The sequence below is a fragment of the Manis pentadactyla genome, chromosome 8 (assembly GCF_030020395.1).
Source record: "Manis pentadactyla isolate mManPen7 chromosome 8, mManPen7.hap1, whole genome shotgun sequence".
NCBI lineage: Eukaryota > Metazoa > Chordata > Mammalia > Pholidota > Manidae > Manis > Manis pentadactyla.
The window spans coordinates 126,613,409-126,637,118 of NC_080026.1; the positions used below are offsets into that span (position 1 = coordinate 126,613,409).

General features: G+C 44.9%; 1 protein-coding gene across 5 annotated transcripts in view; it reads right to left on the reverse strand.

Annotated features, from left to right (window-relative positions):
* Window positions 1-268: 268 nt before the first annotated feature.
* GFRA1 (GDNF family receptor alpha 1) overlaps window positions 269-23,710 on the reverse strand; it is a 205,948-nt gene continuing 182,506 nt past the window's right edge. For all 5 annotated transcript variants that reach the window (XM_036898800.2, XM_036898803.2, XM_036898802.2 and 2 more), the window contains 2 exons: window positions 3,419-3,472; window positions 269-2,316 (listed from right to left, as the gene is read on the reverse strand). In XM_036898800.2, coding sequence (XP_036754695.2) covers window positions 2,161-2,316; window positions 3,419-3,472 — 210 coding nt within the window. In that variant the 3' untranslated portion in view covers window positions 269-2,160. The remainder of the gene's footprint in view (window positions 2,317-3,418; window positions 3,473-23,710) is intronic.

Genomic DNA, 23,710 nt, shown 5'->3' on the forward strand with positions numbered 1-23,710 from the left:
TGTTTACTGCAGAAGTGATCAATAGCTTTCTGGAGTAGATCACGTAGAATCGGACCCATATGCAATTAGTCCAATGTAGATACACAGAGATACCTTAATTAAAATAACATATGCTCTTTAAGAGATACGCTCTCATAGATGACTGGAATTCTGAATATCTCCACACATTTAATGTGTTGATGCAAAGAGTCTTTATGAAGCCTTTCGCTCATCAAATTTGTTTGACGAATTTCCCTTGAAAACATTCTGAAGTGAAAAAACTTGGTAATTGGTATTATACATTTATATTTATTCACATTTGGATATAAAGGTACTTCAAACAGCAACAGAGCTAAAAGACTATGCCTTTATCTTGGGTTTAATAGATTCCCCATCCCAGGAATTTGATTAACCCTTTCAAGGCAAACCTCAGCGTGCAAAAGGGATCAGTACGTGCACCATGGGCTCCCTCCAGCCCACCCACTAATGTGGGGAGAAACCAATGCTCCCAGCACCCTGTAAGATGGAATCCCTTCTCCTCTCTTCAGCTCTGCAGACACATGTCTACTAGCATTCAATCACTGCAGAGTCTGAGTCTTGCCATTTCACTCACACTTCAAAAGTGCACTTCAGAATCTATTTCTTTAAGGAAAAAAAACTGTGGAAGTTGACACGTGGTGAACAAGCCAGATGCCTTATATCCAGAGTCCTGTTCTGTTCCGTGTACCTGTGCCCACCAGCTACCCTCCCCAGACCCCACTGCTGACTCTCCCAATCCACAACCTCCTTTCTTTCCGCATAGTCAGTCCCAGTCTGTTACCGAGGACAGAGAACAAGATGCAAGCAGCTTCCTGATGACCAAACGGCCCCAACAGCTGCCAAGCCATCCAAATAGGGAGTAAAGACACCCCTTAGAGACGGGACTGTGTTCCCTGGCACAGATCTGCGTCGAAGAGAGGGAAGCACATCCCTGTGCCCCTTCCCCATCAAAGTGGCCTTTGTCAGGTAACATGAAAACCAGGGTACTGACTGCATCACCTGGCACGTGTGCCATTAGACATCGCAGAACGTTAACGAGGGGCTGCGGTCTCCTCGCAGGTATGCACACTGGCACTGAAATGATAAAAGACAGCGCTTGGCTGCTCTGCTTCCTCCTGCCTGTCCCAGTAACGTGCTGCAGTGCTTTCTGCTAAAGCATGGAGCTCCTCAGAGGCTGCTTTTGAAGAGCTGTGTTTGTGAAGTTAATATTGGAGCCAACACTACTTATGAGAGGAAAACAAGCTCCAAGTATTTTGTATTAAATCATCAGTAAAAAATGAAGACAGTACCATTACTTCCAAGTATAGAAAGCCAATAGTGGAAACCATTTAGTAGTAAAATTTTTTTCTACATATAACCTCATACATGGAAAGAGTATTAGAGTGACACTTCGGCGGAATTTGACTCTCGTTAGTTTAAGGGCTTCTCACTCAGGTAAGGCTTAGGAAAGTGCTGTTGAAGGTTTTGTGAAGTTTCACACCCACTCTCACTCTCGGTTCTGACGAGAAGACAGACACTACATTTGGATGTGATGGGTGTTTGTTGTTTTGTAGGAGAGCGAAGAACTCTTTATACTACATAAACATTAGCGTGGGAGATGCTAGTACATATAGAAAGGCGAACATCGGTACAGGTGTGTTTGCGCAAAGTACATCACGATTCTCTTGATGAGAATCTTTGCTTTATGACAAAAAAGAAGTCTGGTATCCATGTTATGCTGCTGTTAGGTCACCAGAAACCAAAACTCTTACATGAGATATGGAAGATTCTTTAGAAACACTAAGTCCTTCTCTAGCTGGTAAAGGCCAGAGTTCAATTGTTAAAATCATCATCATCATCATGAAAAACATGGCCCTCGTTTGCTTTACAGCTAGAATTTACCAACTGTCCCTTCACAACACAGCAGGCCCCAAAGCCTTTGAGTTTGGAATGTAGCACTGCATTAGGTGGCCAATAGAAGCCCTAAGGATCACAAGAAGCTTTCTTAAAAAAAGAAAAGAAAAGAAAGTTCCAGTTGGATGAAACTGTTTTAGCAGTGTCTCAACTGAGCTCCTAAAAGTGGAATTTCAGATACATAAGAGGACAGGAAACAGATAACTTGGTTTTTGTCTTTTTACATGTCCGTATTGTTTTTAAATGTAGCTACAATGTTTCTGCCAAAGATACAGATAATAAGGTGGACAGGGTGGTTACCACCAGGACCAGCAGTGGGCTCAGACCACAGCTTGGAGGAGCAGCCATTGATTTTGTGGTTATGTGGCTAGAAGCACCAGAGAGACCATCCTTTTCATAATCACGCTGTAAGAAAGAATATTTTCATTATCACCCACTGCATGTATTCATGCTATAACAGTATATTTTAAACACACCCTTTCTCTCTCTCATCCCCTATCTCCAACTAGCTATACCACTCACTAAAGCTGGCACAAGATTTGACCACTGAGATGTGTAGTTTTACTGGACGGGACCATGAATCTGGGGGGAGAACTAGACACTTCTGATAGACTGCCAACAGTTACTTCTTGCTCCTCCACTGTGGATTATTAAAATCCACTCAGGGATTTGAGCTTTGGGCCCGGTATCCCAGCCATTCTTCATTCCCACTCCTGGGACCCCCTACAGCTGTGGGACATGGAAGGCCTCTCCCTCTGGGTACTACTGACTGAGGAGGAATGGCTGCTGTCCCTCCTCATCACAGAATGAAGGCAGGAAGAATCGTTTCAGAAAACCAGCCCAGGCAAGTACTGGCTCATGCAGAGATGCATTATGATTCCAGCATAGCAGCCAGCGAACTTTTCCTCCATCAGCCAGTTCAGCTGAGATTTTATAGGTGAAGGAGCCTGTCCAGCTCGTCCGTGGGACAGCCTGAACCAGAAGTCAGCACTTCCCCAGGACTGATGCCTCCACCCCCACCCCAGCACCTGCTTAATCCCACAATGCTGCATCCAGCCACAGTGAGCTATGATTGGCATGTGACCCAATCATGCAGTCCCTCCCCTGTAAATTGGGAAGAGTGAGGCGGCCTGCCCTAGCTACCTCTGGGTTGCTGTGGAGGTCAAAGGAACTGTACACAGAGGGCATCTGGTAAGCATCTTCTCTGTGCTGGGTGATGTTACTTGACTGTGGTCACAGTCTCGTGGCACTGGAGCAGTGATGTGTGTGCTGGTCCACTTCTGACATGAGAATCCCTGGTCCACACTTAATTCTAACTTTGTGCACTGAGATCCAAAGACTACACTTTGCTCAAAGGACAGGGGGGCATAGAGGGTGCCTTGCATCGTTTCTGGACCTGAACCCTTCCTGTCTTTGAGCCCTTCACATCATCTTCTGCCCCAGGAGCCCAAAGGCTCTGTCTCCAGAAATGCAGGGAGAAAGAAACCTAGGAAGAAAGATAACTTACATCAGAAAGGCAGAGGTGTGTGCTGCCCGACACATTTGATTTCAGCTTCTGTGCCTGGAGAAAGACAAAACACACACATATATACACAAAATCACTCAGACATAATATGGAAGAGTAACTACTGACAATTCCTTAATCAATTGTCTAGGGCAGTGCCATTCACAGACGTATGTGAGGCATAGCTGTGAGCCCCATATATAATTTAAAATTTTCTCGTAACCATGTGCATAAAGAGATAACAGATGAAGAATGTTTTATTCAACCTATTCCCATTTCAACAGGAAATCTATATAAGAAGTTATCAATGAGGTACTTTATATTCTTTTTCTTCACGTTAAGTCCTCGAAATTTGGTACATTTGCCCTAACATGTCTCAATTCGGGCCTGTCGCATTTCAAAGGCTCAATAGCCATGTGGCTAGTGGCTAGTAGGGCCAGTACATGAATAGGTTACTAAAGACAAAGCTTCGAAGTCTCTTCTAGTTTGAGCTCATTCATATTTCTGAATGTTAATTTTTGGGAGATGCCTTCAAGGTAAAAATGTTGCAATAAAAATCCCCATGTATTAGGAACTCCCTGAAACTGCTTGTTCATTCGTTTATTCGGTGCTCCACTCAACAAACAGTTACCAAGCCATTTTCCGCTGCTGGGCATATGGTGGTGTGACCAAACAGAGGGAGCCACTGGGCTCGTGGGCTGCCTTCTCCTGAGTAAGCCACTCACCGCCTGGGAGCTAAGGTGCTAGGGCAGGGACTCTTGCAGACGGCCCTAGAGGAATGGTGTGAGGCATCCCGCAACCTTAAAACAGCCTACAGGGCAGCTGCAAGGGGGGATGAGCCAGGAAGGCTTTAAGATCTCTATTTCCTTGCAACTGGCACACATCTCCACTGGGCATCTACCTGGGAACTGAGTGAAGTCAAGGTTCCATTGCTCAACAGTTATAATTAAAACCACTGTCTCAGTACCATCCTCTTGTTTTGTGAAGGAAAACACTGGATTGCTGAGAGGCTAAGTGACTTGTCCAAGGTCACACGGCGATTTACTTGTAGAGTCAGGATATAGAGCAGGTCTCTAAAACTCTTGAATTAAAATGTGCTTTTTCCTGTGTTACAGTGCTTCTCTCAGGTAATCCCGGTGTGCTTGACTCCATGCCCTACCCACCCCCGAATCCACACAAGGAACCTCCCCATGCCTGCTGGTACCATCACACAGAGCGAGAGCTCACTTGCCAACAGGATGCCCCTGGTCCAGCATCACACCTGCACCAAGGAGTATCTGGCCAACCAGTTCTGCGTGAATGGCATCGGCAAACTGCCTGCTTGTTGCAGGAAGACTTTTGCAACTCGTTGAAGACATGCTTGGCTGCAATGATAGCATGCTCACCCGAGGAGTAATTTATTTGCCATAATGCTACTTGGGAGGCATCATAATCTTTACCTATATTTGCATATGTCAGCTGTGAATATGAAATAGAAACCTTTAACAGCCATCAAGAATTAGACACTGCAGAGCATCCCTGGGCTCTTCAAAGGTCACTAAATGTTATATATAAGAAGCTCAGAGGGGAAATTGGAAGAGGAATTGAACCTTACTCAAAAACCTACTTTTAATCTATATTAATAGCAAATCTGTTTCATCGCATTGTTACCTGCAGAGAATAATGCATAGAACTTCACATGTTTTATTTCCGTTCAAGACTGGAATTGTGCCCAGCCACCAAAATGGCCTTAAAATATCACATTCTGTCTTTTCTTTTCTGGGCCATAATCTACAAAAGACATAAACCCTTCCTAAGGGCCTTTGTATAACTAAGGAGTTCACGGAAATGTGCACAGAAGGCAGTCTGACTTCTAGTCTGGGACACATTACGCCTTCAAGTTGTTTCTGTGCTTGTGGTCACAGCCGAACTATGCCTCAGAGCCCAAGAGTGCTGAGTCCTAAGGGCTGGGAGGACCACCTTCTGTCATTGTTCTTGTATGATTAGCACCTGCATGCAGTGTTTTACTCTTTGTGTACACAAAGATACTCACCAGTTATGCTTCCTCATCTCTTCAGGAACCTACTGAAATGAGTGTAACACCCACCATTATTAAATGATTGCAAAGGGGCTTCTGCCAATGGAGAAGAAGTCTTTTTATCACAACAGGTTTTCCCGAGTGGATTCTAGAACCACATAGGTAGATTGCTAACCCTCCTTAATCACCGAGGGGTTCACCCCGCGTATAGGATTATAGGCAGAACATCAGGCCCTTGCTTTCCATCTGGGAATGACTGGCATAACTATTTCATCACCCAGGAAAATACACTTAGACCAGCTCCGAGTCTGTGAAGTCTCTGGGCTCCTTTTCCCTCAAATCAGGCATCTTGAATGGCCTTTATATTAAGGCAACAGTCACCTTCTGGCCTTGCAGTCCCATTGGCTTCACTAAAACTAGGATCATTCTTGTTGGGGTAACTGGATGAAGTGCTGAGTAGTAGTAGTAATGTGCCACCAGGCCCCTGCAGATGTGCCAAGAAAATGCCTTCTCTCCTGCTAAACACCTTCCCACCCTCCAGAAGCACTTAGCGCTCCAGAGGCTTAGCAGTCCACACACGCAGGCCTTTAAATGCTTTGCTTACATAGTATACTAACACAGCTTTCTACCAAGAGACCTGGGTGCCAGTGGAAAGGCCCCTGAAGGCAGAGGCAGAGCACAGCAGCCCTGGAAGACCATCAAAACTAGCCTAGACCACAGCGAGCTCTGTGAGTCTGATTAGGTGAAGGACAGATGTCACTGGTTATCAGAAAGGCAGGTGGCACTTAGGTGACAGAATCAAAATAATGCACACAGACATGATAGCTTTTAAAATTCCACACCAAACCTGAGCTGCATATTGTGAATGAGGGCCAGTGGGTCTGCTGCCTAGACTGAATGGCATCCCCCACAGGTGGAATATTGTCACACTTAGAGGAATCCAGGGCCTCTAAGAATTTGAAAGCTGCAGATGGAGGGGCAGAGCCTTGGAATTTAGACCTGTGTATGTCTAGCTGGTTGCATGCTTGTAAGTCCTGGGTGCACTCAGAACGCCTCCAATGACCACTCAGGGTCAGAAATCTACCTCTCTGCAGATCCAGAGTCCACTTAAGAAAATCTTGCTTTTAAAGCCCGTTTTAGAAGCCTGAGTACCCTGTTACTTCCACATTTTAAAGGCTTTTATCCTGAACATTTCTGAAAACACCATCATGCTATCATTGTCTTGCCAGTCAGGTATGATAAATGCAAACACATCAAATTACAGGACGTCCCCCACTTTGAACTATTGCAAAAAGTGCCTACATGCTTTAAATGCTGTCTTAGTTGATAAAAATTGGGATGGTCCCAGGAAAGTTAAAAAATATTTTCTGAGACCTTGTAGGGTATAAGGTAAGTTAGACTGGAAGAGCACCTTTTATCGCTGAGTTCTAAACCAGTACCATGAGTATAAGTAATAATGGAAGTGCTGGCACAGCACTCAAGGTCCTCTCTGCAGGCCCTGCGGCCCTGTGGCCCTGCGGCCCTGCTCATTAATGGGAAAGGCAGGGACCCGACGCACAACCTGGCCAGCCTGGGCCTATCTAAACATGAAACTTTATAGCATGTTACCTCTTTAAAAAGAGCAAGGGATAAAGAAGATGGGAATGGATTTCATTTTCTAAAAGTCAATTTTAACCATTGTGACAGCATGCTGAGAATGAATTATTTAACCTCTTTTATGTTTCATAACAGCTGATTCATAGTTACACAGTTATGGGCAAAGGCTCCTGACTCTGAGATGGGGGCAACACCATCCCCAAAACACAGTACCCTGAGATTTCCATCTTGAGAATGGGGAGATGCAAAGGGCACCGGAGAAGCCTGTCTTCAACCCAGTAGCCTTGAGGTCATTCTAGAAAACCAGGGAACCTGTTCTTTAGGCACTTTATAAGCCTTGTCCCTTCAGCAGTGTTATAAAATTGTCACTGCTGGTAATCCACAAGTCCAGGCACGTAAGGTAATAGAATTTCCTCGGCACTGTGATTGAGGGCCCAGACCTCGCCATCCCTGGCACCAGAGGGTTAATCAGTGCATTAGATGCTGTTAACCTCTGTTACCTGGAGTCAGAACAATGACTCTCCTGCTTTATACCCCTGTGATTAGCATTTGGAAAGTCTGCCACGGTGGCAATCGCTTTCCTGTACAGGACACACAGGCACACACACAATTCATAGCTCTCAGCTGAGCCCACTCATGGGCCACCGCATGCACACGTGAGTTCTACCGACTGTGGAACCTCCAGGAGCCTCAAGGACAGGTCAGGTTTTGGAACAGCACACTTGCTCCGTTTATAGGATTGAAGACTTAAAAGTGTACCCACAAGGAGCCTGGCTTCTGCTGCCCCAGGACTCCATTTCTGTAGAGAAGCCAGTGTTTAATCTCAGGTTTTTAGGCAGCTGTCAGCCAGCAGGGCATGGAACATTTCTCTACTCTGCCCCATGTATAAGAAAAGCCAGTTTCTGTTATACCTCCAGAAAATAAAACCAGAGGAAGTTGCCCAATCCAATAGCAACAGACTGTCCAGGCTGCAGCCAAATGGTCATAATTAATGATGCTTCTGGTTCTTTTCTCCCTTGCTTTACTGATGAGAGAGATTTGCTATATTAGGAACCTGTTTGCTTAATGACAGAATACAAGCAATAAACAGAAATACACAGACTGTAAAATGCAATCAACTTTGCTCTCCAGCACTCAGTAAGTACCTAGCTGCATCCATCACATTTGTCAATATCAGTTTATTAGCATATGAGTCTCTTCTGCAGCATAAATTGGACCTTTGCTAGGGAAACCATTGCATGAGTTCTTCTCTGAACAGTCAGAACTCAAAGCCGTAGCTCAATTTAAATCTACACATCTTGCATTTTCTTGTAGGACAAAACATAAGAAGACAGATGTGTGCCTAATTCAAAAGGATGACTGAACAGAGTAACCTGCTTCAGAGTGTGCATTTTTCACATTCCATTTTAATAAAATAGACTTACCTGATTATAAACTTTTATGGGTAGTACTTACTATATAGCCATTCTATTGTGTACTTGATGCCTGTTTGCCCAAATTAGTGTCTATGCAGGAAAAAGATGCTGTCTTCCAGTGAGTCCAAGCTAAGCAAGGGTGGTCAGCCCAGTGCTCTGTAGCTTTATCCTTTTTTCAGCTTTTTCTTGTTGGATTTGGGAGAGCCCGCGGAGGTTTTATTGCTGGTCTGGTCACAAGCAGTTGGCGAGTCTCTCTAAAATCCCTGCCACTGTCTACTCCGAAGCTCAGCTTCCTGGTGATTTGCTATTCCTACAAACTTGGTAACAATCACTTGCCACCACTGGTCTGAATAATGTGCAGTAAAGTCAGCTGCGTGAAACAAGTGGACACATAAATAAGGCCTACTCTGAGCTCCTGGGCTAGGGCGTCTGTCTTTCAGAGGCTGTGCTCGGCGGGGAAAGGATCCATTTCTCCAAGCCAATTTCTGCCGGCACCATGGACCCTGACACAGGCTCAGGAGAGACTGCAGGGCTGTGAAGAGTGCAAGGTAGGATGGGGTAAGCATCCTTCTGAGAAGGGGTGGTGATAATCCTTGGGTGCTTTTCTGTCTATTCCCTCCAAGAACTGTGTCTCTACCTCTTGCCTGAAGCTCTGCCAAAAAGCTTTCATTACATTCAGCTCTAAGATATTTCACTTGGCACAGGTTTAGGAAAGCCCATTGGATGCCAAGGTTAGTTCGTCTGGGAGGCTCGGGCCGGCTGAGCCGGTCATAAAGTGGGGGCAGGAAGAGGCTTTGGAGGCCTCACTATGTGTTTCTTTATCCAGAGGAACTACAGGCTTAGATCCCGGTGGGGCTGCTTAGACAAGGCATCTAACACCCAGAGTTCAGTGAACTGATATGAGGCCAGATTAACAGTGTGTGTGAAGGGGCCTGGGGTCGTAGCCTTGGCTGTGACAAGGATTCACATTCTAGAATCTAGGAGGGCTTGGATTCCTGGCACCTGTGGGGTGTTCCAAGTTTGTGCAATTTAGGTTGAGCTTAGCACCAAGCCTAGAGGAGAAACCTTCATACCTGGCAGGACTGGGGAACTGGGCCCACAGGTCCTCCGTCAAATGAAAAATTAAGTTCAAGAGCAAAATTATTACATGATTTAAAAATTTCACATTTGTATCAAATGGTTTTTAAAATTTCAAAGCTGCTTTTTTTCTATTATTATTATGGTAAGCACACTTAACATGAGATCCTTCAACAAGTTTTTAAGTGCACAGTACAGTATTGTCATCTGTAGGCACAATGTTGTACAGCAGGTGCCTAGAATATATTCATCTTGCTTAACTGAAACTTTATAGCTGTCGAACAAAACCGCATTTCCATCCCCATCCCAGCCCCTGGCACGCACAATTCTATTCTTTGCCTCCGTGAATTTGACCATTTCAGGTACTTCATGTAAGTGGGATCGAGCAGGAAATGTCCTGCAGACTCATGCATGTTTTTGCATATTGCAGGATTTCCTTCTTTCTTAAGACTGAATAATATGCCCTTGTATGTATCAGATCAAACGTTTTAATAAAAAATATGGATGTCATCTGTTTACTGACTTTTGGATACATGACTAAGGCCGTCTTCTTAAAATGAAGTTTTTTAAAGACTTTGCTGATTGGAGTGCCCTTGCTTCAGTTCTGCATAAACTACACCTGTAATTCCCAGTCTACAATTTCCAGTTTTAGGTTCTTTAAAACAGGAGGGACGTTTGTTTAATACTCACAGAAGGATCGCAGTGCAGAATCTTTTTACATTTTTATGATTTTTTTCCAGCCTTTCAGCAGTTGTCTTGTCCACACCTAATCCAAAGGTGTTCCTTTTAGCAACTTGGTCTTTTCAACGTATTTAACTTCATTTTCACTGAAACTACTGGGCTTTCTTTTGTGCCGCTATTTCAATCATTCGTGTAAATGATGTAAATACAAATACAACAGCACAAAAAGGTCTGAGAACAAATACACCTCTTTGAAGCCTGCATCTCAACTGGAGGGAATAGGGGCATTGGTGAGCAGAAAGACAGAGGCCACCAGCTTGGAGCATTCAGTGTGCTTGGGCCTTAGGTGTTTACGGGGGGTTGGAGAGGTGGGCTCTGTGATGAGTTGGCTAAATGAGGTCACTTACGAGAGCTTCTACTATGATTGATAACCTGCTTCTGGTGCTGGCTTGACTGACGTGGTATAAAATGAACAGAGTTAGGAGTGTCTCAGTCCTGGCTTTTCAACTATCAGCTCTAATTAAAATAACTCCTGCCTCACTGCCTACCTCACAGAGTTGTTCTGAGAATCAAATGTGATAGGCGGAAGTCTTTAAAAACTCAAGGTGCTGTCGATCGCTTAGCCTCTCTGTGGTTCCTATGCTGCTGTTCTTGGACTGGGACTGAAGTAGAAAAAATGCAAAATCTCAGTTCATTTGGCATGTGAACATGATATTGAATAGAACTGGCTCATGATCATCTGTGATTCCTTGGATTTGAAAATGAATGCAATGAAAGAGATACAGTCCAGTAAGAGATATCAACGGTCCTCCATTAGCTGAGCAGTCCCCCGGGCTTGCCTATCAGTCCCCAGCACACCATAAAAACGATGCCTGCAGCCCTGTACTTGTAATTTAACACTAATGGCAGGATGGCAAGTAGGGCTGTGTGCAGACACTGTCTACGGTAGGGAGCTTAACGTGGCACTCGAGCTGGCCTTTCTTCTTTCCAAAACTTCACAGGATCATCTTACATCTATTTTGCTTTTTCCTAAGTTGGGGCAAACACAGGTTGCAAACGACATCAGAGAACTGTGTGTTTTCATTCATGGTTAATTTGCTAGATTAATGAAATATTCAGACAAGGAGCAACCATGAATTCTATTTTTAAAAATTATGCCCAATTGACAGTAAGATTATGCAAAACAGCATGTGAAAGACGACGCTTTGGTTTGGGATGGGGGAGGCGTTCTGCGGAGCAGACATCCAGCTATAATGGTGTAAAGGCAACTAGGGGCTGGCTCTAAAGTGAAACATTTGTTTTCCCAAAATGTGCAGTTAGCAATGTAAATGTGCAAGAGCAACAGAAAAGATTCATTGTGGTCCCTGATGAGGAGTGCGTGGAGCCTATCTCATCAGGCACCCATCCTCATCCCCATCAGATAATATTTATTAAGCCTCTCATTCTCCTGTGCATTTATGTGCAGCTGAGTGCAGCCCCGTAATGGCTCTGTGACTTATGGTGGTAACTAAGGTTTGATATAAGACACTGTGGTCTGGAGACATAACAGACCCAGGGCTTTTGTTCACCCTCTGTTGGGAAGACGGAGCACTCTTGGCGCTCTGAGAAACAAAATGAAGGCAAAAAATTTAAAAACTTGAAAGGAAAATGTGCTTTTAGTACACAAAGAAAAATATTCTAGAAAACAGAGGAAAACCAAGTAGACTAATAGTGATGACGACTCTGCTGATTACCATTGACGGTAGCCTCCATTGATAACGATACATCCGCATTGTACTGAATATTCCCAACGCAAATTTCTAAGGGCGGCAGATCATGAAACAGTGGTTCTGATGGTTTGGAACTTGCCCAAGTTGCACAGCTTAGAGTGGCTGCACTGAGATTTTCTCTCTTTAACTCCAGTCTCTTTGACTGCAGAGCCCACGCACATTGACTCCGGGCCAGCACAGTATGCACTACCTTAGATCATAATCCTCAGATCAGCCCGTAGAAATAGTTCCTGTTATCCTGCTGACAGCTGAGGAAGGTTCCAAGGGGGGCATTCATAAGCCTGGGGTCACGGACAGAGCAGGTGAAGGCAGCCTAGTGCAGACAAGTAGCGAACAAGGAGTGCACAGCACTAGAGGGCCCTTGCAAGCCGCACCCCAGAAACCAGAGCAACTTGTGCAAATGTGGCTTCTGCCTGAAGCCAGAAGTCAAGCTGGGCCTGGTGAATTTTGCTTGCTTGAGAGCCCTTGGAAGGGAACCCTTTTGTTTCAGACCTGAGGTCTCTGCAACCAAGGGACAGGCAGGCTGGGGAAACCTCAAGCGGTACAGACCCAATCCCTGGTTTCCTCTCTAGACAGCCTTGCCCATGATGTGACTCCTCTTGCGCCTCATTTAGGAGGGGCACAGGGAAGGGGAATCCCTTTGTGGAGCCTCACCTCCAAGAGAACCAGAGCCATTTTCTTCCCACATGTGAGTTTCATGGCTCAGGCACAAGGCTGAGCCTATTATTCAAGGAGATATTCAGGCATAACTGGTTAGAAGTCCTAAGGATAAAAGGTCAGTGGGGGATACAAGAAATTGGATTTATTTATAGTATGTGATCGAACTGTGCTCAGAGGTATTCTCATAGGTTACCCAGACCAAGAGAGCATATTTATGGCCAAGATGGTGTAGACTCTCTGTTCCTTTTTATTAAGCATGTTTATTACCCAGCAATTGGATAAGCAATTGTCCAACTGCTGAATTACTGTCCCTCTGATGGGCCAGCCTCACTGCCCTCTGGACCACAGGTGCAGGTAGCCTAATGGGTCTTCCCAGAATGCACTGAGAGGGCCTAGTCTTCCTATCCCCATCCTTAAATTATTCTCATTCTTTTTTTTTTTTTTTTGAGAAAAGTGGTAAAAATATGTTAGGAAAAGACATCATAAATGGTGATCATAAAAAATTGGTTGAACCTAATGCTCACTTCTATACACATCCTATATAATGCCCAAGTTCATTTCCAAGATGAATTCTGGGGTGAAGGTCACCAAATGCTCCCTCAGCAAAGGCCCCTTTTCTGTCTCATGATCAGCACAGACCAACCAGCCAGACAAAGTAGTGATAAAAGCTGTTACTGTGCTGGAAGCTTGGTAACTGTGCTAAAGAATTTTAATTTGTTTAATTATTACAACCTCCTAGGTGGTAGAGTTCATTATTCCCATTTAACAGATGATAAATCCAAGGATTAAGGAGATAAAACTACTCTCCATTATAATCCCCAGGCAGGTCTGAAGGTCTGATTTTACTGTAGCAGAAAGCCTGGTCCTTCAGTATTTTCTACTATATAGCACGATAGCTTCTTTTTCTTAAAAAAGCAACTTCTAGAACTAACCAGTGCCACTGTTGGCCTGCTGTCTGCATGACCCTTTGTCAAGCATTGGCACAGTTAATGCTTGAGAATTTGTATTATCTTAAAATGAGCTTGGTTTTGGAGTGAAATGATGGCATTGCCTCAACTCTTCATAGGCCCTCAGAACCACTAAGTGTTACCCTGCACCCTGTTTTAATGTATGGGGTGTCATGTGCTGGGGCCAGAGAATAGATGGAGATGACAGCTCAGGCCTGGGGCAAATGCCTGTTCCTGGGCAGCAAGAATGCCCTCCAGCTGTGGCATCATTGCTGAGATGACCATGACCTGGCAAAAGATAGCCTAATGGTGTTGGGACAGCCGTAAGCTGTTCCCAAGTAACCCCAAATTTCCACTTGAAATTCCCTGGAGCTGACAAAACGGCCGAGGCAGCTAGAGAGCTGAGTGGGAGACAGAGGAAAGGAGCCCAGTCATCTCTGGATGATGCAGGAGAGGGGCTCCAGCCACTGCAGGTGACCTCTGCCCGCCTCCTCTGCAGGTTGGCGATCCCCAGTCGGTCTCCCCGCCATTCACATAACAGGCATGCTGTTTATAACACAAAGTGGAAATGGGCTGTGAGCCCCAAGTTCCTGGACTGAACCCCAGACAGGAAGGAGCCCAGCCACGTGGGAATTCCTCTGACTGTTGGTATTTCTCTAGCAGAAACAGGGCTCAGAGCCAGAGCTGGTCTGCCCAAGAATCACATTGTACCAAGGGTCCTGGGACATATGCGAAGGATGCTCCGTGGGCTCCAAAGTAACCATATTTGTATACCTGGCCCAGGGCCTACTTTTTTTTATTAACTCCAGTTGTCTGACAACATCCCTGGAAAATCCTAGAAATATAAGAACACAAACTATAATTCCAATGACAATGAGAGAGAAATAGTGCCTTCTCCCCAGTGCTATATGCTAACGCTTTCATTACTCAGAAGGATAGTATATAATTATATTATAATGTGGTGCTTCCCATTTTGCCACTCGCCCACTCACAGAATGGTGAGGTGTGGGTTATCCTGAGGCCTTAATAAGAGACTTCATTAGGGTCAGGAGCTGAGGGTGAGGTGTGATCAAGGAGCCATCTGTAACATGAGTAACTTCTCAAGAGAGAACCAATTTCCTCCCTGTTCCTTCTAAAACTCTTCTGGCCTAGCTGGTGTTCACCTGTGCTTGGCAAATAGGCTGAACCTAGCTGTAGGAGATTAGGGGTGAAAGAGAAAAAAAAGGAAAAAAGTTACAACTCAGAGATACTGCACTCTGTGTACTTAATTTGGAAGACTTTGTGGTTGAGAAAAATAGATGCCATGATGTGTCTGTTGAAAAGGTGACATCTGGGTTCATTAAAGGTGTGCATTAGATTTTGATAAAAGGCTATTTTTCTAAGTCACTAAATTGGTTTTTAGGAACTTTATATTCTCCTTCATTTGAACAATTATTAAACTATAAAATAGAATTGTGCAATTGCTAAAACCGTAATCTGAAATTTTACAGCCAGCTATAAAATGCTATATTATTAAACTATACTAAAGATGCTCAAGCCCATTACAACTTTTAAAAATGAATTATAAAACCCTTTACTGCTGATAAAATAATCTTAAATTACAGTATTGTATATTCTAACAATATGTTGCACCAAAGTTTGCTACAATGCAAACATGCCAATCACAAAGAAATCATTCCTTGAATTAAGTTTGCAGAGGCCTGAAATCCGATAGCATCCTGCTTCAGCAAGGCAAAGAGCACCCCATATTTGCAGGCTGGGAGGGACAGCTGGTTGTCCCAAGGGAAGTGTCTTTCCCCATGAGCCAGCTGAGAGTCAGAGCCTTTTCAACAAAGGCTGTACGAGTGACACTTCGCAGGACCTTGGAGATTGTGGAACGGCTGGTGGCAACAGCAATGTTTTCCCCTAAAGCTACGTTATAAGGGAGATTTTTAAAATATCAAATGTTTAGTTATTAAGTACCTTTCCCTTACACATATGTTATGAGATGAAATGTGTCCTCTCAAAATGCACGTGCTGACGTCCTGATCGCCAGTATCTTGGAATGTGACTGCATTTGGAAATAGAGCCTTTAAAGGAGTGATTAAGTTACAGCGAGGCTGGTAGAGTGGGTCCTAATCCGAGCTGACTGTTGTATAGGAAGAGGAAATTTGGAAAGAGGCACCAGGGATGAGCACACATGGAGGAGAGGCCCTGTGAGGACACAGTGACCAGGTGGCCACATGCAAGCCAGGGGGCAAGGCCTCAGGAGCAAACCAAACCACCTGAGCTTGCAGACCCAGCCTCCGGAACTGCTGCACCTATCCAGCCTGTGGTACTTTGTTAGGGCAGCCCTAGCTGACTAATACAATGTACAACCCTGCGATACGGGGTCATCCGCACACCTACCTGCCATGAAGATGCACCCCCAAGATGAAATTCCCTTTCCTTGGTACCAGTTAGGCCCTGCAAACTTCATTTCCAGTAGGGCTTGAATACACAACAGAAGATGGATTTCAGCATGCTGGATTATAGGGCAGCCTTCATGGAGTAATACCCCATTTTGAGCTCTGAATTCAAACGCTGTCCTGGATGAAGGGCTTTGAAAACACTCTAGAAGCAGTCATTTCAAAAACTGTTTTTACAACAGCCTCTTTCCTCCCAGGGCTAATGTGGGTGGATTCTGGGGTGCAGCTTCCCTCTGAGCTCATCTGCTGGCACTTGGAGCCAGGAAGATTAAGTCCCAATAGGCCACTGGCAGCCTCTCCATACTGGGAGTAAGGACCCATCGCCCAGGGCCCCAGGGCCACTTGGCAGCCTGGTCTACAGCTCTGCAGTGATGCTTCCAGGGGGGCCCAGAAGCAGCCTGGCGGGTTCGGGGGCAGGGGCTGCAGTTATTACTTCTGTTAACGGAAGACCCCCTACACACACACACAGCTCATTTCTCCCAGAATAGGGAAATAAACTCATTCTGAGCAGGAGCACATTATGTAAAGGAAACACTAGGTGCAGCCAAGATTTGTGTGTGTGTTTTTTTTATGAGATGGAAACAACAGGGTGCTAGAAAACACTCTTTAACAGACAGAAATGATGGGAAGCTCACAAAAAGTGTGAACCAAATACCGCAAGTTAACTTGCAGCACCAAGACTGTTTCCCCAAACAGAAGGCTCAGGGACAGCATCCAGGCTGCCACTGTCATTGAGACTGAGCGCATGTGCTGTGGTGTCAGTATTGATGAGTTGGCTCTGGCCTTAGGTTCCTACTCAACCCCACCTCTCCTCACACGCCCCAACCTCAAAGGCCAGGTGTGTGAAACCCAACAGTGGTTTGGTACAAACACTTGCAGCCACTCTGGTTGCCTGGCAAAGTCTCTTTGAAATGTCATCCATAGGGGAGCCACCCAGGGTGCTGGACAGGTACAAACCTCGCTCAGAGGGAGGGCTGTGAGGCCCCGCAGGCTGGGACTCCTGCAGGTCCCTGGATGAGGAGAACCAGGTCAAGGGCCTCTGTTCACACCACCTATGATACTATCCTTGGGTCCTGCTCTGAGAGGAGCATTGTGGGAAAATTGACTTAAATGTCTCAAAATGGGCATCTGGTGGTGACTGCAGCCCCTTTGCACGTTCTTGCCTGCACTACTGATGGAGGATTTGGTCTGGTGCCCCAGTCTGCTCTCACATCCCCTGACATTCCTTACCATGTGGAGGGGGGAAACTTTAAAAGACCCTCAGTGCCTCTGCTTCCCTTGTTAGTAGAAAGGAAGGGGTGTCTCTGAGGCAGCCCTTGTATCTGGGCAGTGGTCTATAGCCAGGGGCTATTTTGCCCTTCAGGGGATTTTGGCTATGACTGGAGACACTTGGGCTGTCACAATCGGGGAAAGGTGCTGCTGGCCTCTAGATGCTGCTTAACACTGTACAATGCACAGAACGGCCCCCACCACAGGGAATTCTCCAGATCAAAATGTCAACAGCACCCAGGTTGAGCAAGCTTTACTTGGGGAACTGGCCAAGTCATAGCCAAGGGTTTGAAACTAAGTAAGCCTTACTGAAGTTTCCAAGATTGGCATAGGGGTGTGCAGCCCACCTTCCAAAAAGAATGCCAGGGAAGCAAGTGATGCCCCATGGAGAAGCATCTGACTCTAAACTACATTTTACAATCCCCACTCTGGCTAGGCTTCACCTTTTCTTATCCACAACATGTCTACTCTACAAGGGCAAAGCCCCACAGGTTACAAAGACCAAAAATGCCACTGGAAAACAGGACTCACAAATGCATAACTCAGAGTCAGAGCATGTCTCTCTTACTGAATGTGGGACAAAGGTGGCCAATGATATCCCAATGTCCCACGGAACTTACAAATAATAGAAACTTACACAGTGTCTTCTCTGAGCTGGGCACTGCCCCAAGCACACTTTATGTGCAAGATCCATGTTTAATACTCCTCACACTCCAGGAGGTGCTACTGCCATCACCCTCATTTCATGGGTGAGGAACCTGAGGCCGGCAGAATAAGAAAGCCTTGCCTGGTAAGTGGTAAAATGAGCTAGGCTCAAAATTTCAACTCTAGAATTAAAACCAGAATCTGACTAGTTTTTGTTCCTGGCTCCTGGGAGTTAACCTCTAAATCCTCGGAAGTTCTTGGGTGATGGGAGTATCTTTTTTATTCATGAGTCCTTTGGATCACACCTGAGTTTATGGTAATCAGAATGATGCAGGAGGGGGGTCAACTGGTTGGGGCTTTGAGCCACAAGAGGTCAGCTCAAACTTTTGACTTCCAGGGAGCAAAAAGGGGCACAAGACTGTGTTCAGTCATGTGCCCAATGGCTCAATCAATCACGCCTATGTAATGACACCACAAGTCACTGAAGCTTGGTGGGGTTTCCTGGTTGGTGAATCCATCAGTTTACCTGGAGGCTAACATGACTGGATTCATCAGGGAGAGGGCATGGATGCTCCACTGCAGAGCCTCCTGGGCCTTAGACTAAGTATCTCCCCATCTGTCTAGTCCTGATTTGTATCCTTTATAATACAACTGTAATTGTCAAGTACAGTGCTTTCCTGAGTTCTGAGTCGTTCTATTGACTTGAACCTGAGAGGCTCAGGGGAACCCCTGAATTTGTAGCTGGTTGGCCAGGTGGCCTGGGGACCCTGAAGTGTAACTAGCATCTGAAGTACGGCAGTCTTACTGGGGGCCATGTCCTTAACCAGCGGACTCTGTGCTAACTCCAGGGAGCTAGTGTCGGAACTGAGTTGTACTGCAGGACACCAGTTGGTGTCAGAATAGACACCATTACCTTTCTTTATGCTAGTTTATGAACCAGTCTGGCAAGTCAATCTGCCAGAGTTTAACAAGAATTTAGGGAATGATTTAATCTATACTGAATGAATAATGTTATCCAGAAACAAAAAGGTAAAGTGCTATGATTTAGGTAATAAAATGTGGCCATTCAAAATGCATAGAGGGGAAAAATGCTACTTTCCTATTTCTCCTCTCCTGACCAAGCCTCTCTGTGTCTCCAAGTCTACTATCAGAAAAATGAGAATAATAATAGTACTGACTTCATGAGGTTACTGTGAGGATTAAATGAGTGAATATATATATATATATATATATATATATATATATATATATATATATATATGCATATGCTTAGAACAGTACTCAACCCATGGGAAGTGCTGTATGCAATTTGCTTTTTTAACACCAAACTGCAAGAAGTAGAGATGATGCAAGTTATCAAAGCAAACAGTTCTCGGATCTGTCATATGATTAGGTTGTTTATAATGTCTCCCAAAGTGGGGTTTGGGCACCACTGGTGTGTATGACATTATTTAGATGGCATACAAACATTTTTATTGCTTTTTTAATATTTTTATATTGATCAAATAGAGAGAGCCAGCATAGTGATTCACCTACGTTTCACATGTTATTAACAGCTTAAGATGAGTCCAAAAAATGGTAGTGTGTATACAAGTAAGTATATCCAGTAATTGAGTTTAAAGATAAATATTAAGCAAATAATAATACTGGCAGAATGCAGCTTCGGGAAAGACTCAAATTCTGGACTTAGAGGCTTAGAGGCAGGGCTAGTTCTTTAACACCACCTTTTCTGCAGCTATGAATGTCTCTTATTTACAGTGTCATCTCTTCCCAATGTCAGCATTGGTTAAAGAAATGAGGCCACGACCCCTGCCAGACAGCCGCACTCTGTATCCAGACTGGACCAAGATCCATCTGTTGTCACGGCTCCAAGTCACAGCACCAAGAAGCTGATGGTTAGGATGAAGCTCCCAGGGTCGGGGGACTCTTTCTGGACATGGAGAGAGGCATTTGCAACAGTTTTAATCCCCCAAGACCTGGCCCTTTATTGCCTTTCAGTTTTCCTTTCTCTTTGGCCTGGTATCCAAAGAACATCCCATCCTTGGCTCTCCTTCCTTGGAATTTTCTGCATTGACCACATCTTAGAACCCACGGGACATGGTTCAAACCTTTCTTACAAATTAAGGAAGCACAATCTAAAGAGCTCCATCTTGTTCCTTCCATGACCCTCCCACCTCTGGGAACAGCCCTTCCTTTGTAGCCCAAGTTCAGAGTTAAAGCTCTAACACGGCTCATCCAGTCATGGTAAGAGCAGTGCCACGTACCAAGCACAGATGGTCGGCCAGTCACAGCAGGCCCTTTGCACACCAGCACTAGCTTATTAATCCTCACAACAAACCCAAGAGGTGGGTAGTATTTCACAGCAGACATTCAGAGAGGGCAAGAAACATGCCCCTGGTCAAAGAGCAATAGAAAGTGAGCTGGGATTCTCTCTCAGGTCCAACCAATTCCAAAGCTCACGCTCTTCCCAGCAAAACAGCTCCCAGGCTGTCAGCCAGAGATTAAAAGGGAAGAACTGAGGAAGTGCCCACAGGGTCGCTCTGCCGGCTGGAAGGAGTGGAGTGAGTTCAGAGGATAAACATCCCCAGGCCAGGGCCCTGGTGTGGAAATAAGCACCTCGCTCCCTCCACTTTCAGCTCCCACCCTCCCTCTGGTCATCCTGTACAAAATCGCACCACCCTGGCCTTGTTCTCAAGTGCCTCTTCTCCAGTGGGAAGATTAACGGGACGCCAAAGTACCCCATTGCTCTGCTAGCATAAATTGCAAGAAAAACATTTAGAATATTGATTAAGTGCTTCATGCTAGAAGATTTAAATTTACCTCCTGTATTTCCAGGATTAGCTGACATAATGGGGTCAGTCTGCTGGCACAAATGATTTACAGAACACCCATTGGCAACTTTCCTTTTAAAACTCAACACTTAAAATTTTCACTTGGTCACAGCCAGAGGAGTCCTGGGTATTTAGCAGGTTTGGATAATTGCCTTCCTACCACATCTAGATTTTGGGGGTTTGGCCCTGGGAAGAGTTTCTAAATCATTTCCAGTCTGGTCTGGCCCAATCTGGCACAAAGGGACTTTGTTTCGGTCTGATGAGATACTGGGGCAGTGGAGGGGCAGGGAGCACTCTTCTCCCAGGACAGGAAGTCTTGTTTCAGATATAGATGATTTTCAATATTATAATGCAATATTCAAATATTCAATTATCTAATTCAATATTTGAATACTCTAATAAGTAAGAGTTACATGGACAGGAAAGTCCATCTGCCTTCTGCTCTTCCTATCAATCTGTAAACGTGTGTTACATCCACAAGTGCCCGTTTCTATTAGCTTCAAACTGTATTCTGTGAAGAGAAGGAACTGTAGTGAGGCTTCCCTGGGAGGCGAGGGAGACATGGACCTAGACTGAAATCCAGGGGGTGCTTGAATGTTCTTTGCTCCAGGGAAGATGCCTCTGCCCCCATGGCCCACAGAGGGGCCGGTGGTGGGACGTTAGGGCTGGCATGGTCTGGCCACCCATTTAGATGCTGCTGCTGTTGAGCGAGGGTGGGGCCAGCTGCCCTCTGCATTGCTGATTTTAGTAGTCAGCATTCTCGTAAAGCCTATCTATTTGCACCGTGCTCACATCTCTTCTGTGACTGAGAAAGCTCTTTGCCGGTTTCTTTCTAGAATGCTGCCTTAAAAGTCCCATTAGGGGGAGGGCAGGAGGCTTACACTTTACTTCTACAACTGCTGACCCTCCGTGTCTCATAAAACAGATATGTTTTATTTGGCATGCACACACAAATAACACTCATACAGACTGCCTTTGAATGTTGTTTGCACTGTTCACTAAAATCCCCCAACTGCTCATGGCTATCCCACGCCCATCCTGCTAGCCCTGACTCTCAATGTATGCCCCGTGATCCGTCAGACTTTCTCCTGTCAATCACCCATCACACGTCTGGCAAAGGAGAAGGAGTGGAAAGGGGCAGAGGCAGTGAAACTCGCCCAAGGGTCCTCAGCCCTAGTCCAAAGACTATAATCCCCTGTGTCTATAACCCTATGTGACCACGGCAATCAGAGGCTTAAAAATGCCACTGTAATGGGCTCCTCTTTAAGCCACCCGAGTTAGGTAGTATACAATGATGCGAAAGAGAGATTTTTCCAACACTTACGTCCATCCCCTGAAGGTATTTACTTTAAATCAGCAATAAGTACAGTCCCTTTAAATATCCTGAGCTTTTTCCAGCTACCAGAACACTCAAATGCACAGAAGATGAAATAATTGGTAGAATTTTAATGCTTCTTTGTTTTTCATGTGACCACTCTGTACAAGTCAAAGGGATAGGCCAACAATAGCACAGCCTGCGTCATGTTTGTTACTAATATGACTGCCAATTAATCCTGACATGGGAGCTTGGTGGGTTACCCAAAACCTGCTATTTTACCACCTCAGGGGGTTAGCACTTGGACATTTCTATGACAGTCGGTACCAATCAATCAGCTTTCCTTTTTAAAAGCTGAGGCTTTCATAGGAACTGTGATGAGTCCTTTATACACCACATCCAAGGCCACCCATTTCCCCAAACAGAATTACATTTGGTTTGTTGATGATCACACTTTGAAGCCAACTCTCAAAAATGTTTATTCTTATTTCTTTTCCTCTAAGGGGGAAAACTATCTCAAATGTTAAGACAGAAACTCAAGTCCCAGAGAGTTTTCTCATATTATTTTATATTTTAAAATATTACAAGAGGGTGCTTCTCTGGATGTGAAACTTTACAGCTGCCAAAGATAGTTGACTTTTTCCAAATCTGTTATCAGTGGATCCCAAGCTGGTTTAAGTCAGTTCTATTCTGAGTAATGACACACGGCTGGGACAAACGCCATTCTAAGATATTTCTAGGACCCCCTGGCAAATGGTAATTTATCTGGAGACAGCCAGGCAGGCAAAGGAAAGACAGATGGGGAGAATGAGTCTCCTGGGAGCCCTACACTGAAGCAAGAGTCCTAAATCAGTGCCAGAGACTGTTCTCAGGGTGAAGGCCTGCCTCCCATCACTCACTCAACCCTCATCCTTTGGCCTCCAGTGATTCTTTCTACTGTTGTTAACACAGGCCATTCTAAAGAGATCATCAAGTTGCACAAACTTTTACTGGCAACATTCAGTCTTTCCCCAGTACCCCATCTTCTGGAGCTGCAGCATGAAAAAATCCCAGCCTAAAGTACGAGCTTTGTGTTTTCCCTATCCTACGAGTCACTGCCTTCAGGAAGCACGTGGGTATAGGGCTCTCTCAAAACCCACTTTTCCCTTCCCCCTTTCCTGTTGTTCCCCCACCTTCCTGATTTATTGAGATATAATAGACAAATACAAATTGTATATATTTAATACAATATATTGTATAATTATTGTGCAACATGATATTTTGCTATATGTAACATTGTGGAAGGTTTACCACAATCAAGCTAATTAACATGTTATCCATCACCTGACATAGTTATCATCTGGGGAAGAATGAGAACCATTAAGATCTATTCTCTTAGCAGATGTCAAGTATACCATACAGTGTTGCTAACTGCAGTCACCGTGCTGTAGATCAGAGCTCCAGACCTTATTCATCTTGCATGTCTGTAACTTGGTACCCTTTGAATAATGCCTCCCATCTCCCCCACCCCCAGCCCGATAACCACCATTCTACACTTTGCTTTAAAGAGCTCTGTTTCTTTAGGTTCCATAGATAAGTGAGACCATGAACCTAGAGGACATTATGCCAAATGAAATAAGCCAGATA